The 15,226-nt window shown below is 40.6% G+C and overlaps 1 protein-coding gene across 2 annotated transcripts in view; it reads right to left on the reverse strand.

Annotated features, from left to right (window-relative positions):
- Positions 1-185: 185 nt before the first annotated feature.
- The window catches only part of tmem63c (transmembrane protein 63C), a 46,006-nt gene continuing 30,965 nt past the window's right edge, over positions 186-15,226 (reverse strand). For both annotated transcript variants that reach the window (XM_022193270.2, XM_022193271.2), the window contains exons 14-23: positions 14,096-14,249; positions 13,903-14,009; positions 13,185-13,271; positions 13,003-13,068; positions 12,751-12,913; positions 12,566-12,671; positions 10,569-10,736; positions 4,340-4,452; positions 4,145-4,219; positions 186-3,403 (exon numbers count right to left, since the gene is read on the reverse strand). In XM_022193270.2, coding sequence (XP_022048962.1) covers positions 3,173-3,403; positions 4,145-4,219; positions 4,340-4,452; positions 10,569-10,736; positions 12,566-12,671; positions 12,751-12,913; positions 13,003-13,068; positions 13,185-13,271; positions 13,903-14,009; positions 14,096-14,249 — 1,270 coding nt within the window. In that variant the 3' untranslated portion in view covers positions 186-3,172. The remainder of the gene's footprint in view (positions 3,404-4,144; positions 4,220-4,339; positions 4,453-10,568; positions 10,737-12,565; positions 12,672-12,750; positions 12,914-13,002; positions 13,069-13,184; positions 13,272-13,902; positions 14,010-14,095; positions 14,250-15,226) is intronic.

Raw genomic sequence — 15,226 nt, forward strand, 5'->3', positions numbered from 1 at the left:
GCATTAGTCATAAACCAGTATTGAACTGTATGCAAGAATTTCCTTCACACATTTCCCAAAGGATTCATGCGCACGTTCACCCTTGTACTACTGTTTACCACATGAAGTCTGACTCACTGCCTCTCAAAATCCTTTCATCCTCCACAGCAGAGGAGAGGAACAAGGAGTTCATGGCACAAGATGAGTGGATTGAGCTGAATTAATTTTAATTTCAGATCACAGCACTTCACTTTTGACAGATGAGAAGTCATTAGCCTGACAGAGATCAATCGTAAATGCAGTCCGTCCCTTCGCCTCAGCTTTCTTGGGGATACAGCAACCCACACTTACAGCCGGCTTAAATTTGAAATCATGTCCTTATGATACACAAGAGCAAAAAAGAAAAGAAAAAACAGTGAGTGGGCACGCCTGGAAAGCTATTTGACCTCGGACAGCCAAGGCAACTGCATATGAACAGACATGTCAGGATACAATAAAAGTAGTTAGGCATGGAAATGGACAATCCGTCTTCACATGGCCATTAGAGCCAAGAATACCCTAATAAGTTTTATTTTGTGTTTTTCAAAGGAAAATATGTTTAATGATCTTTGAAACAAGCTTCTGGAAGAGAAACCCAGGGGCCATGTTGGCAGTTGAGAGACAGAAATTTTGAGATGGTCTTTGATGTTTTTTTTTCCCAAATAGATTTTACATCATGATTCTCAGCACTGACCACTTCATACTCTCTCTCTCTGCTGCCAGCTTTCATCTCTTTTACACAGCATGAGGAACTACAATTAGATTCCTCATAAAATGGAGCAAAATACATTTCATTTCATGAAATCATATGCCATCAACTTTATAAAAGGACGTAAAGTAGCACAGCATATCATAACACAGTTTCTGAGACAGAACACAAAATGCATTAAAGGTCAACTTTACTGAACAACGAGAAGCTTCTGAGAGAGAAGGATGGTTTTAAAATCAAAGCTGTGATGCTGAATGATCAACTTTTAAAGATATTTTTATCCTCTACAGAGATCGGCCATACACAGTACATGATCTGTAACCGAAAAGATACCGATTGAAATCAACACAAGGCACCGACAAGGCCACGCTACAAAACGTCTTTCAAAAGCAATACAACTGCTGTGACATAAAGACACAAAGTTAGCGCTGAGCTGGACATTTCATTCTTGATGTTGGAACCAGCGATCTCATGAACATTCACTTGTTCCGTTCACTTCATAAACAGATGAGGTTTGCTCAGCTGTCACTGATCTGTAGAAGATGAAACTCTATATTTAAAATTCCAGATGGTTTACAAGTGCACAGGAAATTGGAAACTTTGAAGAAGTTGCAGGCCGATGACAACAGAGCAAACCTTTATGGCGATGTGGATATGTTTTGTTTCTATGTTAGTTGACGGATCCCGCTGCTGCTCGTGTCTGTTTCACTCTGAATGAAAGGAAACCACTCTGTTTTTGTTGTTGTGTTTTCAACTCTTCATTGTTTTCCCCGCAGTTTTCAGTCCATGCAGCATATTTCAGGCCATGCTGGATTGTCACACGAAAAGGGGGGAGTTTCTTCAAGGCACAGCAAAGGACATGAATAACAGACTACAGTCAGTTCACATTCACCTCTATGAGAAAAACTTTTACCCACCATGACAGACAAAAAATTATCCCATAATACAAAACCTGACTGCAAATCAATGAGTTTAGTTCATGTCAAACGTAAAGCGGGAGGACATAAATGCATACGTCAGTTATACAACATAGTGTACATGCAGCAGACAGGACAGTATGCTTTAATTCTACTGGTTGTGTGTGTTTGTAACATAACAAAAAATATTTTACCACAGAAATATTAGACCAACATCTAAACAAATTGATACAAAAAAAAGGATCCAAAGCCATTGTGGTAACATTTAGATTTTTTTTTTTTTTTACATCTTTCCCAACAAAAATATGCAAATATAATGGCTTTAATTGTAGCACAGGGGCTGTAGTTAGTGTTGTTATTTCACATAATTAGCAAAATTAATAAATTCTTCTAGATATTTTTAAAGTAGACTGCATGGCATATTTTTAAAACATTGTAATTCCAAGATGTACTTTTATTTTTATAGCAGCCTGTAGAAATTAGATGAATAGTTGCTCATTTTCCTAAATATATATATGTTTTTTTTGCCTAGAGTGAGATGAAAAGATTGATACTACTGTGACAGAAAGCTAAAATAGTAATATATCTATTGTACGGACATGTGAGTGCTATCAGTCTCCTTACCAAGCTCTGGGCAAGAAGGTGAATTTCCCCAAATTAACAAATAAAAATCTGTTTGGATCATGTACACAGTCAAAACAGCATAATTATCTAACATCATGATTAACATGGGACAGCTCTTTGACTAATCTCCAGCCCCCCCTTCTCCCCCGACCCAAAGCACAATATCAACGACACCAAAAATAACGTAGCAAAAATAGCAAACCTTAAATTGTTACTAGTTACAACGCGCTCTGGGTTCAGTCGAGCTGCTTGTGCCTCCGTGCAGAGAGGGTACATACATTACAGTACATCTCTGAGTTACATTCGGCCCTCCGTCTGTCTGCGCTCTCACTGCAGATGGCTTCACAACTAGCTGCCCTCACCCTCAGCCTCGCCGAGCTCCGCCGCAGAGGAACCAGATATCACCCGTGCCCAGACCACTCTGTCAGTCTGCCGGGGCAAGCCTGCTCACACCACCCACTCCGATGGGAACTTTCACCTCCACTCACGTCCAAGACTCTCTCTGATAGCAACCCACAGGCGATTCCACCCCAGTCGTTTCCACTTGCAACCTTTTTAACTTGCAAACGAAGCCATAGAAGAAGATAGATTCTCTACCAAGGAGCAGCTGAGCATTTAGCCTAAATAATCTGTACATTTAGCTTGATGTTGTCTTCTGTTCAGACTGATGTTTGTGTCCTTAAAACAGTTGTTTTGTCTGTTTAATTATGTTTACATGGATTCTGCTCCTTTCCTCTTTGGGTTCTTCATCCTTCCTGATAAGCACAATCTAGTCTCAAGGTCCGAGGCAGCAAAGTTGGAGTCTGAGGTCAGTCGTGAAGACGCAGCATTGTGACATTTAGTAATCTGTGTCCCTCGGCTGAAGGACACGTGGAAATCAGTTTGGAGGAGGGGGATTTTGGTGTTACTGGTAGCCCACAGGACTGTCCATGAGCCGGCTGGAGCAGTAGGGGTCCGGGGGGTCTTGCAGCTCAGTCTCACGGGTCTGGGCGTGATCTTCCTCACCCTCCTCTTCCTCCACTGGGCCGTGGCTTGAACTCTGGGAGCTGGCCATGGCGCCATAGCTGTGGTGGGCCGGGGAGGGCATCGGAGTCAAAGCCAGCTCTGGCTCCAGCAACACGGACGCCACAAACAGCTGAGGGAGGCAGATCAGCATGTAGTTTATGATTGTGCCACGCAGTAAATCATGAAATTCACAGTGAGATGAAAGCACGGTTATAAATTTGGGTTGGTTTTCCCAGCCTACAATTACGATGTAAATATGCATAAATTTGTATATGAATCGTGATTATTGTGTTGCACATAGTCAGCATGACATAATATGTTTGCGCTATGTTTAGAATAGAACAAATAACAGCTCTGAATGTTCACATTATGGATCCAGTTCCAGAGCATAATATGGAGACAATGTTATTTATATGCTTTGAAGGATCACACAGGTTGTTGTTTGTTCGGTTGGATGGTTTATAACAAATATTTTAAAAGACATATGTTATGTAACTACTAATTTGGGCTGTGAGATAAATGTAGGCGAGTTAAAACTACAATGGTGGGCTTTGAAGCTCACCCAAGAATTGAGCAAGCTACTAAATTCAAAATATGGCACCTATATTTGCATATTGGTTTTCTTCTAGAGGTGGATTCTCTGCCTGGGAAAGTCACTCAGCATCTGCTGCTGATTGAACTTTTACACAAGTAAAATTGAGCCTGCTGTGTCAAGTTTCAAGGATCTGACCACTGTGACTGCCAAAAAGTTGTTAGCACTCATGTAAATGAATATTTCCCTGAATACTGGGAAAGCGATGACAATTTTTAAGGCAAATAAAACTTGTTTTAGTGGTGGAGAAGCTAACAGAAAAATAAATTGGTACTGTACACTGGAGGCGGTGGTGGATGTCACAGTACTCCTGTCTGCATCAGGGAACGTCCCCTCTGTTGGCTGATCAGACATCTGAAACAGAGAAAGGGAACAATGGAAAAAGAATGAAAGGTATTACTTAATTTAAAATACACACTCTTCATTCAGTATTGGTACATCTCGAGATGAACAGTGAGTTGTGGATGAGCTGACCTGGTAGCTCGTTGACTTGTCTGGTTGCTTCCTAAGGCACAAGCGGAAGAGGTAACAGGCGATGCAAGTGATCAGGGACACTAAGGTGAAGAGGGTGATGGGATGGACTGGACCTGTGTGGGACAGTCAGGAGGAAAACATTCTATATAAATGAACAGTGCATTGATAGATGTGGAAATGTTACAGAAATGGCAGTGATAACGTCAGTGGCAGATCCAGATTAATTTTAGTGGGGGGGCACAGGGGGGTACAGCAGATATTTTGGGGGGGGCCACCGAAAAGTTGCAATAAAAATCAAAGCTGCTACCGACCTCTCGCTTTTACAAAGTATTTTTCATGTTGTTGTTTTTTTTTGGCTCTTTAACCCACTAGGAAAGCTGTATGTGACCTTTTCATTTTGGACTGTTAACATTCAAGTTATGGACTTGTTTCCTTGTTTATGTGAATTACAGCATCATTAGCTGCAGCATTTGCCTGTTATGTAAAACTGGTAAGCTCAATGACAGTATCCTGAGGGCAATTAAATGACAAATATTGTGCAAGAACAGCACTATATACAACCCTGTCAATTTTCACTTCTTAGAATGTTTACTGACAATTATCACACCTAAAATAAGAAATAATATTCTGTACTTTTAGCAACTAGTTCTCTGTATATCATAAACATCATAGGGTTCTGGATACTAATCAGTCTAAATCAAAATGAGTACTACCCAATACACAGTGAACAACAACAATCTGTACCCTTGATCTGTGGTAAAATAATCTGAAATATTCTGTGCAGTAATGTAAATTTTAAAATACAATAAAATACAGTAAGTAGCAATCTATACATTTAATAGTAAACCTGAGAACAATAATAAACAGTAGCAATTTTCCATATTCTTAAATCATTTAATAGTGCACAGCTCAGCAAACATCACAGTGTTCTGCATAGAAATCACAAAAAGCTGCTCTCAGTAATCTTTCACAGTGAGCAGATGTTCTTGTGTTGCAGGTCCATGGTCCAGACGTGGCCATCGAACAGGCCGGGGGGGTCTGGCACCGTGTACTTCCTAGAGCACCTCCTCTTTTTGCATTCTTCATATGGGATGGAAATAAAGTAACATTGGTTTAGCACGTCGATCAAAGGCCTGTAGGGGTAAAGCAGGAAGCCCTCCACAATGAGGATGTGAGTCTCCTCCTCCTCCTTGTGGTCAGACTTCGGGACAATCTCTGTGTCCAGGGTATTATTAACGCCATGAGACTTCTCAAACTGCACCGGGTTCTCCAGCCACGCGTAGATCGTACTCATGGCGTCCATGTCCAGAGCAGTGATGACATCGTACTGCTTAAAGCCATCTTCACCAACTTCAATCTGATCTTGGGGCTTAAAGAAGTCATCCCGATGGACCACACAGCAGTTGGGCAGGTTCTTGATCAGGTGGTTGGTGAGGGTGGTTTTCCCTCCATTGGTTACGCCACCGATGCCAATGATGTACTTCATGTTGTCAGATTGGTCAAAGCTTGGAAAAAGGGTTAAAAATATCAACAAAAACCGAGTCGGGAGTGATCAGATGTGGAAGAAAGCTGAAAAAGAGAAGGTTGCAGCAGGAAACGTGAACTACTGGAGTCCTCCATGGCACTTGAGTTTAGTGAGTAAGGTAAGAGCAGAAAGGGAGCTGCCACTCGGACACGGTTCTTCCACCCAGAGAGGACCTATTTCTGCTGTCGCTGCTGCACATACTGCCCTAGTTGAGGTTTTAGGTGGAATATTCCTTTTAACCAGTCCCTTAGGTCTCTGAGGATTTTGGATGGAATACTCGGTTAAACCAACATTTTAGGTGCATGTCCAAGGATTTTTGGTGGAATGTTCCTTTAAGGTGGATGTGTGAGGACCTTGTAGGTGGAATACTTCCTGAAACCAACCTTTTAGGTCAACATTCAAAGATTTAAGGTGGAATACTTTAAACCAACCTAAATTTCATGTTTTGATCATTATCAAGTGAGAAACCTCAATCTAGACTCCTCATTATGACATTTGACATTTCTGCTGCTGTTATTTGTTTAGTCCAGACTTAATGACAGAAATCCACAACTGTAATTTTATTTCAGGACTCGGTTATTAAATGTCAAAACAATCCATGTGACTCTAAAAAGTCAACAGCTTTACAAACTCTAAGATTAAACTCTCCATAAGGATCAAAAATAAGTTGGACTTCTACATGAGAGCTTTAATTATTCTTCATCCACTACCTGAAAAGTTTGGTCAATAAAAATGACAAAAACTAATATTTTCAGCTGAACTACAGACAGACTTTGTGATTTTTCTGTTCACATGTTGTGTTGTTGTAAACCTACTCTTTCAAATAAATAGCCGCCAAACCCCCTGGAAACCAGCGTTTGTCTTTTTTTGTGTCGCTCCTCGGCGACCCGAGACAGCCAATCATAATGTTTTTTGAGCAACACACCATACTATGACGTTTTACAGTTTGACATGTTCAGGAGTTCTTTGTGTGAAAACTCAGAGATTTCAGGTATCAGAAGGTGGTTTTCAACTTTCTTTGTTAACTTTCTGCTTCAACTTTAAACCAAATTTACTTCACTAAGCCAGCCCTCTGGACTTCCAGTAAGCTGTGTTCCTATTGGCTGTCCAGGTGGCTGCTTGGTGTTATCAGGAACACCTGAGCAGCTCACTATCTTCCTGCTTTATGTCTGCAGTCAAACATTACCTCTGCTTCTCTTCACTGGCTCGGCCTTAGTTTGTTCTTTAGGCATTGGCTTGCAGCTTCCAGTAGTAAAATCCTGTTTAATGTGTTTCTTTGTGTGTTTTAGGGCTTTGTACTGGATAGTTGTCTTGGTAAATGTGGTTCTTTAGCTACAGTTAGCACATGGTGCTAATGTGTGCAGTGATTAGTGGATTTGGTGCAGCTGAGTTGTGTCTTTATCTTGGCTGTAGTGAGTCTTTAGAGGTTTTTGGTCAGACACCTTCTGTATTCTTGTTTGTGAACCAATGTTGGTTGTCCAGAAGGTAAGAGTTCCTGTCCTGATTCTCTGTTTAAAGAGATTCTCTGGTAGGCTGCAGGAGACTTTAGAGTTTAGGTTGTGCTAGTTTGGTTTTTGTACGGTTTCATTTGGACGACTATCTTGAGGCTCCTCCATGTGGTTTAGTGAGGTTTTCTGGAACAGTTCTACAAAACAACCTGCAGCAGAAGAGACTTTGAGAGTTTTTAGGAAGTTCTGGAGACCAGATTTTAGAGCAGCAGAAACATTTGTTAGCAGTTCGAGAAGGTGAGCTTCAGAGTAGAAATGAGAAGGAAACCTTCTTGACCCGTGAGGTGAGGTCCTGTACCAAGAGTTTGAGCAGGTTGTGAAGAGTCTGTAGTTCTTTGGTCTGAAAGCACAAGAAGAGTTGACTCATTAAAGGAGAAAACAGGAGATATTGTTGGTTCTACTGTCACTCTGCAGTTTCCAGTTTTGTCATGTGTGAAAGGTACTAAACAAATGAAGTTGAATTGATAAACTAAATAACTGAGTAACTCATGATTGTGACACCAGAAGGATTTTCATTGATGTGATTTAAGGGTTTTTTTCATTTTAAAGGTTGGGGTTAGAATCTTGACTAAAGATTAAACAAATAAACTACATTTAAAAAGCAATTAAATCAAAGGAAAAAACAATTAATGCAATAAAACTTTTAAAGAAAATTAAACATTAAATACAATTTATATTAAACAGACAAAATATTTAATTAGATAATGAAACAGAAGATACAAAACATGTAATTATGAAATTAAACATTTTTTCAACTAAAATATTAAAGAGGAAATATTTAAAAAATACAATTAAACAAGAGTATTGAACATTTAAAAATGCAAAACATTTAATTAGATTAAGCCTTTAAAAAGAAAATATTTAACTGAAAAATTAAATGTTTAATTAGAAAATCTTAAAGACAAAAATTTAAATAGGAAATAAACAAACTACAATGAAGCTTTTAAAAAGAAAATTAAACATTAAAAGGTGGTAAAACATTTAAAAAGAAAAACCTTAAAGATTTAATCTCAAACTTAAACACTGAGAAAGAAAAGGAAATTTTTCAAACAAGCCAATGAAACATTTGAAAAAACAACAAACATTAAAAAGACAAAACATTTCAAAATCAAATCAGACGTTAGAAAAGAACAAAAGGTGAGAAAAGAGCAAAACTAAGCATTTAAGAAGAATCAAACTGAAGACAAAACATTTGAAAAGACACCAGTTAGACTTTAGAAGATCAAATTAAACAGAAGAGAGAATAAAATGATCAAAAAGAGCAAAAACAGATAAAGGTCTTAAAGTGTTTTCTAGTCTGAAAAGAAAACATCAAATTGTTTCTTCAAACATTTCCTCTTTCTATGCTCTTGGTTTGATTGTGGACAGATTTAATAAGAACTCATTTCAGAAAACTGCTTTCCAGATAAAGTCTACTAGTAGTTGAAGGCAAAAATCAATCGATCAAACTAATGTTACCTTCTGATCTCCACAAACTTTACTGTTCAGTGAAGAGAATCAAAGTTTTTTCAGGATTTCTAAAGCACCATCCATCTGAGAAGAAATCAGATGGATCTAAATGTGAAATCAAGACTCATGGTTACAAGTTTTAAGGCTTCTGTTAACCCGAAAGTTCAAATTAACAGAGAACTGCTGAGAAAGGTTTAAAACTTCAGCCCTCATACTGTCTAAAGGTTCAAACTAACAGAGGAACTACTCAAGAACTTGGAAGATATCAGTCCTTGGACTGTCTGACAGTTAAATCTAACAGAGATCTACTGAGGGACGTAGAAAATTTCAGCCCTCAGACTGTGTAAAAACTCAGGTCCTAAGGACTCGGGAGGTCTGGAGGCTTTGGAAAGTCTTGGAACTGAGGGTTCAACCCTCCAGCGCAAAAGCTGAAGTACAACCTCCTGAGAAAAACGGTCGAGTCGAGACTCGAGTTAAAAAAAAAAAAAAAAACTCAAGCGTCAAAAAATAGATGATAAATGTGCAAAATATATATATATATCTGCGTGAGTAGCTCAGGGGGTAAGAAGAGAGACTACCAAGTGGAAGGTAGCAGGTTCAAGACACACCATTGGCATTTTTCAAAAAAATTTAAGAAGAGTCTGGTCTTGAACCTGCAGCTCCATAGGCAAACCCTTAACTCACTGAGCTACAGATCAGATAAAAAGAAACAAATTCGTCGTCCCTTTGACATCGTAGTTTCTGTTTGTAATAAAATGACCACATGGATGGAGCCAAGGCGGAGTCAGGGTGGAGAGTAGGAGGGGAAGTGGGTGGTGGCCTCCCCTATATAATCATTATATAATGATTATTAGTGAGACATTTGGAGGAGATATTCATTTGCAGTAAATGAAAGTATTTAAAATCTTGGAGTTAAACTTAGAAGAACACAAACTAACTACTACTACAAACTAATACTGGTATTTGGTTGTCAAGCTGCTAGCTCACGTTAGTGTTTTGCCAGTGGATAACTAGTTAGCTCTCATAATCTGGAAGCTCTCAACAAGATTTAAGAATGAAAAAAGAGCCAAAAACTATTCTTACCTATGAAAAGTTATTCCAAGTTTCCCTGTCTTAATCGTACGACATAGTGTGTAATCATCCATTTTCACACCGTCTACATCAACTGAATGCTCTGAAGCTTTGCCCCACTAGCTTAGCCTTGCCATACCACGCAGCTAAAAGGGGCGTATCCTATCTACCGATTCATATCTACGGTCCTATCTACCGATTCATCTCTATGGTCCCATCTACCGATTCATATCTATGGTCCCATCTACCGATTCCTCTCTATGGTCCTATCTACTGATTCATATCTATGCACACTAGTCTGGTCCGATGCAGTCTTGATGATGACGTTTCACGAGTACGTGAGAACCAAGTACAAAGTACGGACAGTTACATACTGAGAACGTCTTCTTACCGCAAAGGTCCAAAGCTGCTCATCTTCTCCTTCAGCATCAGGAAACGTCTTCAAAGCTTCTTCAAATCCAAAGGAAATACAATCAAAAGATCAAACTAACGTCATTGGTGCATTCAGGTGCAGTCGGACAACGAAGTAACGTTCAGGAGCGTCGGAAATCGGAGTATCAGTAATGTAAATTTCCAACAAAAAATTTGGTGGAGCACACGGGGTGGCCAATCAGATCACAGGGGGGGCCACTGCCCCCCAGTGCCCCCACGGAAGATCCACCACTGGATAACATACCTAATCTGAGCACAGAGAAGAAGAGCAGCCAGAACATGCAGAGGATTGGAGCCACGATGACCTGGCTGATGGCTGCTCGGTGGATCCGCTGGTTGAGTTTGGTGGGAATGTATGCATAGTAGATGTTGTATCGGTCAACCATGTGCTTCAGAATCACATACAGAAGACCTGTACAGACACAATAAGACAAACACACATTGAAGAATCTGCAGATCTCATTCCTAAGGTTTGATAAATTCACTGGGAACAGTGGAGTAAATAAACAACTCTGGGCTTTTTAGCCCCAAACAGTTTCTCCATTTATTTATGTATTTTTTGCTCCTGTCAAAATTTAACTCACTGTGGGTTAATTTTTTTTTACTGCAAAAAAAGTCCTGCACCTCTATAGACACAGCATAACCATGGCTAGAAGCAGGACAACATTGATATGTTTTGCAGAATGAAACAGTTACATTGACATGAATCCTTGAATACCGAAAACGAAAGTTTCTTAATTTATTTTATTATTTATTTTATTATTTATTTTAAAAAAAGACTTGAAATCAACATGTATAACATTTTCCAAGTGCCTACAAACATTACCAACACTGAAAAAAATAGTGGCTCTACATACTATAGTTATTCTACTAATTAGATTTTAAATTTGTTTTCGTGCTTGTGCCCTATCTGCTCAGTGGAAGCAAAGCTTGGAGTTGAGTTGAAAAGTCTGAGTTTTTGTTACATAACTGTTCATTACAGTTAAGTCACTAATGGCTTTACAGCTGTGCCAAATAATGCAGATCTTTTAGTTTTTCACCAAATGCCGTTAGTGTGAACGGTTCATTTTAGACAATTTTTAAATGAGACATGTAGAATAGAGTGACTTGGATGAAACATCGAAATTATAAGCTTAGAGCTGGTTATTTTCCAGATGGAGCCATATATCACAAATGATTAGTTCAAAGTCTGTCTGAAAGTTGAAAATCAGATGTTGTTACAGTTTCTGACTTTGACGAACGGTATAATTTTGGCGATGTTTTAAAGACAACATGCCTCTCAAACTAGCCAGCAGGTTATTGGGTTCAGAGGGTTCAGCAGTAATTAAAAGCCAACAGAGACACAAGAGCACAGACAGAAACTTTTGGCATGCACCAAATCCATATTACATATTTTGTTCTGTCTACTGTCCCAGTCTCTGGAAACCTCCACGCATAAAACTTTGAAGCCTCAAACACTTGGCTTATATATCTGTGGCTCAATGCAATTTTACTGTGCAGTAACATTATTCTGATATGAACTGATATTATAAATAGGAAACATGGAACATGTCTTTAAAAACAATTCAATTTATATGACGCCAGTTCACAACATATGCCATCTCAAGGCACTTGAAAGAGTTAGGTTAAGACCTTTACTATAATATAATAAGAAACTCAACAAATCAAATGATTCCCTTTGAGTAATCGGTTCAGTGACAGAACAAAAAAACCTGGCTCAGGGAAGGCAGATGTCTGCCTCGACCAGTTGGGGTTAGAGAAGGGGGAGTGAAAAGAAGTAGATGTAGGTTCTTTCAACAAGTGTTTAACTCAACCATTTATATTATTTGCCTCAAGCCTGTCACAGAGGAATGTTTGTGAGACTAGGATGCCAATCTGCAGAAAACAACACAGGTGAAACACACAGAGCAGCTGGGTTTTGGTGTACGAAAGGGGCCTGTTCGGACTGACAAATAGACTGCAGAAGTAAATAGAAGCTTGGTGAGCTCTGGGCAGAGACAGGAGCAGAGTGGGCGTCTGGCTCGCAACTCACTGTGTCTGGGTGTCTGGGACTACAGCAGCAAATTCACACAGTCTGCATCGGACTGGCAGGCAGGAGAGGAGAGTGAGGTTACAGTACGAGGAGAGACGGCACACACATTCACCACAGAGAGGGAACGTGATGGGATGCAGGCGGTGGAGAAAGGAGGGTTAGAAGAAGAGGTGGGTGATGATACAAGAGGGTAATTGTACGTCGCTCACCAAAGGGTGTAATGATGGGACATGTGATGCTGTAGGTCATACTGACAGCGAAGATGCACATAGTCCACGCGTACTCCAGGCCGAACTGGAACTCGTAAGCTTGACTCTGCAGACAAGAACACAAACTCGGCTTCAAAGTTCAAATCAAACCACGTGTTAAAGATAAGCACGAAGGCTCTGTTTACCCGTTTGACATGAATCCGCTCAGCCTGGGACTTTGCAAAGCAGAGGCGGAGAGCGTATACTGTGAGCGCCGGGATGCGAAGCAGCTCCATAGATGTGCCGATCAGACTGGATGTGATCACGTAGTTCACAAAAAATGCACCGTTGTCAGGGAGAAACACACACCTGCACCAAGGAAAGGATGAGAAACTGGTTGCTACTGAGACTTTTATTGCTTTGTTTATGTAATATTGCAACCAAACGAGTAATCTTACTGGAATTTGACATCCTTCTCATCCAAGAAGTGAACATCAAAGAGCCAGGTGAAGAAGAGGTCGAGACTACAGCAAGAACAAAATGAAAAAAAGGACATATTTACATAAAAGTAGCCACTCATTTAAAAAAAAAATGGGCCAAAATCGAAAGAAGTGCATTAAAATGTGTGCATTAAGTTTACCTGGACAGACCAAGTGAGGGCAGGATGATGACCATGAAGACCAGCAGTAAAAAACACTTGTGCATCGTCACTTGGTTCTCACCAGATCTAAGAACATTATTATACAAACATGATTGGATATTCAGTTACAACATTCTTTTCTCCAGCCTAATAAATTCGCCCAGTGAAATGCTATAATGTAAAATCAGCTGACTCCACATTTACACGACTGTTGGGTTAATTAGCACGAACTACACTTCTCACTCCAGTAAACAGTCGATTTGCATTCGGTCCTTCGCACATCACGCCTGCACAACACGTTTGTGGAGGTGGTTATGTAAAGAAAGGGTGCTTATAGGTGCTGCGTGAGGTTGTCTCCTTATGCACAGTTGTTGCCGCTCCTCCTCCCGCTAGTCACCACGCGCCATGTTTCCTCTGCGCACGGTGACTACTGTGCATATCATTATTCTCACATGGAGATCTCTATGACAACCTGCCCAGAATAACAGTGCAGGAGAGAGTGACAGAGAGAATGAGGGAAAGAGGGGAGAGAGTAAAAAGAGCAAGAGGGTGAACGAGGAAAAAAAACATAATTGAGATGTAAAAAAAAAAAAAAAAACTACTGAGAGTTGAGTGGAAGACCAGCGGCTTCGCTTGAAGGGTCCATTTGAAGAAGCCAAGGACCAGCATTTCCATTTCAGAGGACAGAGGAAAGTGGTAGATGATGGCTGGTGAGTACCTGGTCCAGTGGGACTCGAAGAAGGCGGAGTAGTAGACGATGAAGGGCAGGAGCACCGAGAACGCCCACAGCAGGAGGGTTGGGAAGAACTGGGTAATGACTGGGCTCTGCGTTGGACAGAAAAACAGTTACCTAATGAGAGCGAAGAGGGTAAAAATGAAGCGCTGAAGTCACAAAGCTCTGAAACTCTAACCCTCAGACTCTCCACAGGCCTTGTGACGTTGAACTTGTCCATGGTGTTGACGATGATGGCGGGAGTGGTGAGGAAGAAGAGCAGCAGGAAGAGAAGGATGTTGAGGAGGACGCAGCGCAGCCACCAGCGAGATCCGCACACTGACAGGTTTTCCCTGGTGATGGGAAAAATAATGACCCTCAGTTCACAGTCATCCAGCAAGACGGACAGGGCAGTTAACACACTCCTCTCCCCTGAAATTGCATGTACTTAATGTATTGACATATGCCTGAAATAGCCAGCTCACTGGAAGAGAAGGAGGCGAGCGTGCTTCCACTGTACTGGACTGGAGAGCAGGTTGGGAACAGCACACTTCAGCGCTCTGTTTTAATGAAGGAACAAGAGTCCCCGTTTAACCTCGCAGCCTCCTGCTGCTCCAGTGGTCTAGTTAGTGCACATTCATACAGAGACACGAACACACTGCAGCCAATCGGCCGTGAAGCACAAACAGTGAGCGCTACCATCTTTTTGGTTAATCTCCCATACATATGCATCACTCACTTGTTACATAATCTTGCTGGGACTGCTGCATTTGCTTTCCAAGATAAGAAACAAGCACTGTAACTAATCCAATCATGGATAGTGAGCGAGCTTTACATGGTGTTTCAGATCTACTGCACACAAGCAACAACAGTTACAGCTTCAGTGTCTTAACAGAAATAGAACAGCAATACTAATGCGGTAACTTATGTCCCTGCTTTGCATAATGATGGCCACTTCCTTAAATGATTACTCTTGAGGTCCATCATTACAAGCTCTGTTGCACAGATGAGCTTTATGAGAGCCCACAGAACCTTTGCTCTAGAGTCTAGTCTCAATCCAGAGGTTTCCGAAGATACCAAATATGTCAGGCTTAATTACAGGGAAATGTGTCTAAATGATGCACAAGCCATGCAAAATTAGATATTACACTCAAAATCTGTGTCTGTGTGGGTTTCCTTTGGGTGCTCCGGTTTCTTCCCACAGTCGAAAGACATGCAGGTTAGGCTAAAGCATTTCTTGCACGATAGGTAAAGAATATGAGAGTGGATGGTTGGTGTACCGAGCCATTTGTCCAGTGCATGCACAGGATAAGGAAGCATACTGTAGATG

This window comes from Acanthochromis polyacanthus, chromosome 1, assembly GCF_021347895.1.
Source record: "Acanthochromis polyacanthus isolate Apoly-LR-REF ecotype Palm Island chromosome 1, KAUST_Apoly_ChrSc, whole genome shotgun sequence".
In the NCBI taxonomy this organism is placed as follows: Eukaryota; Metazoa; Chordata; class Actinopteri; family Pomacentridae; genus Acanthochromis; species Acanthochromis polyacanthus.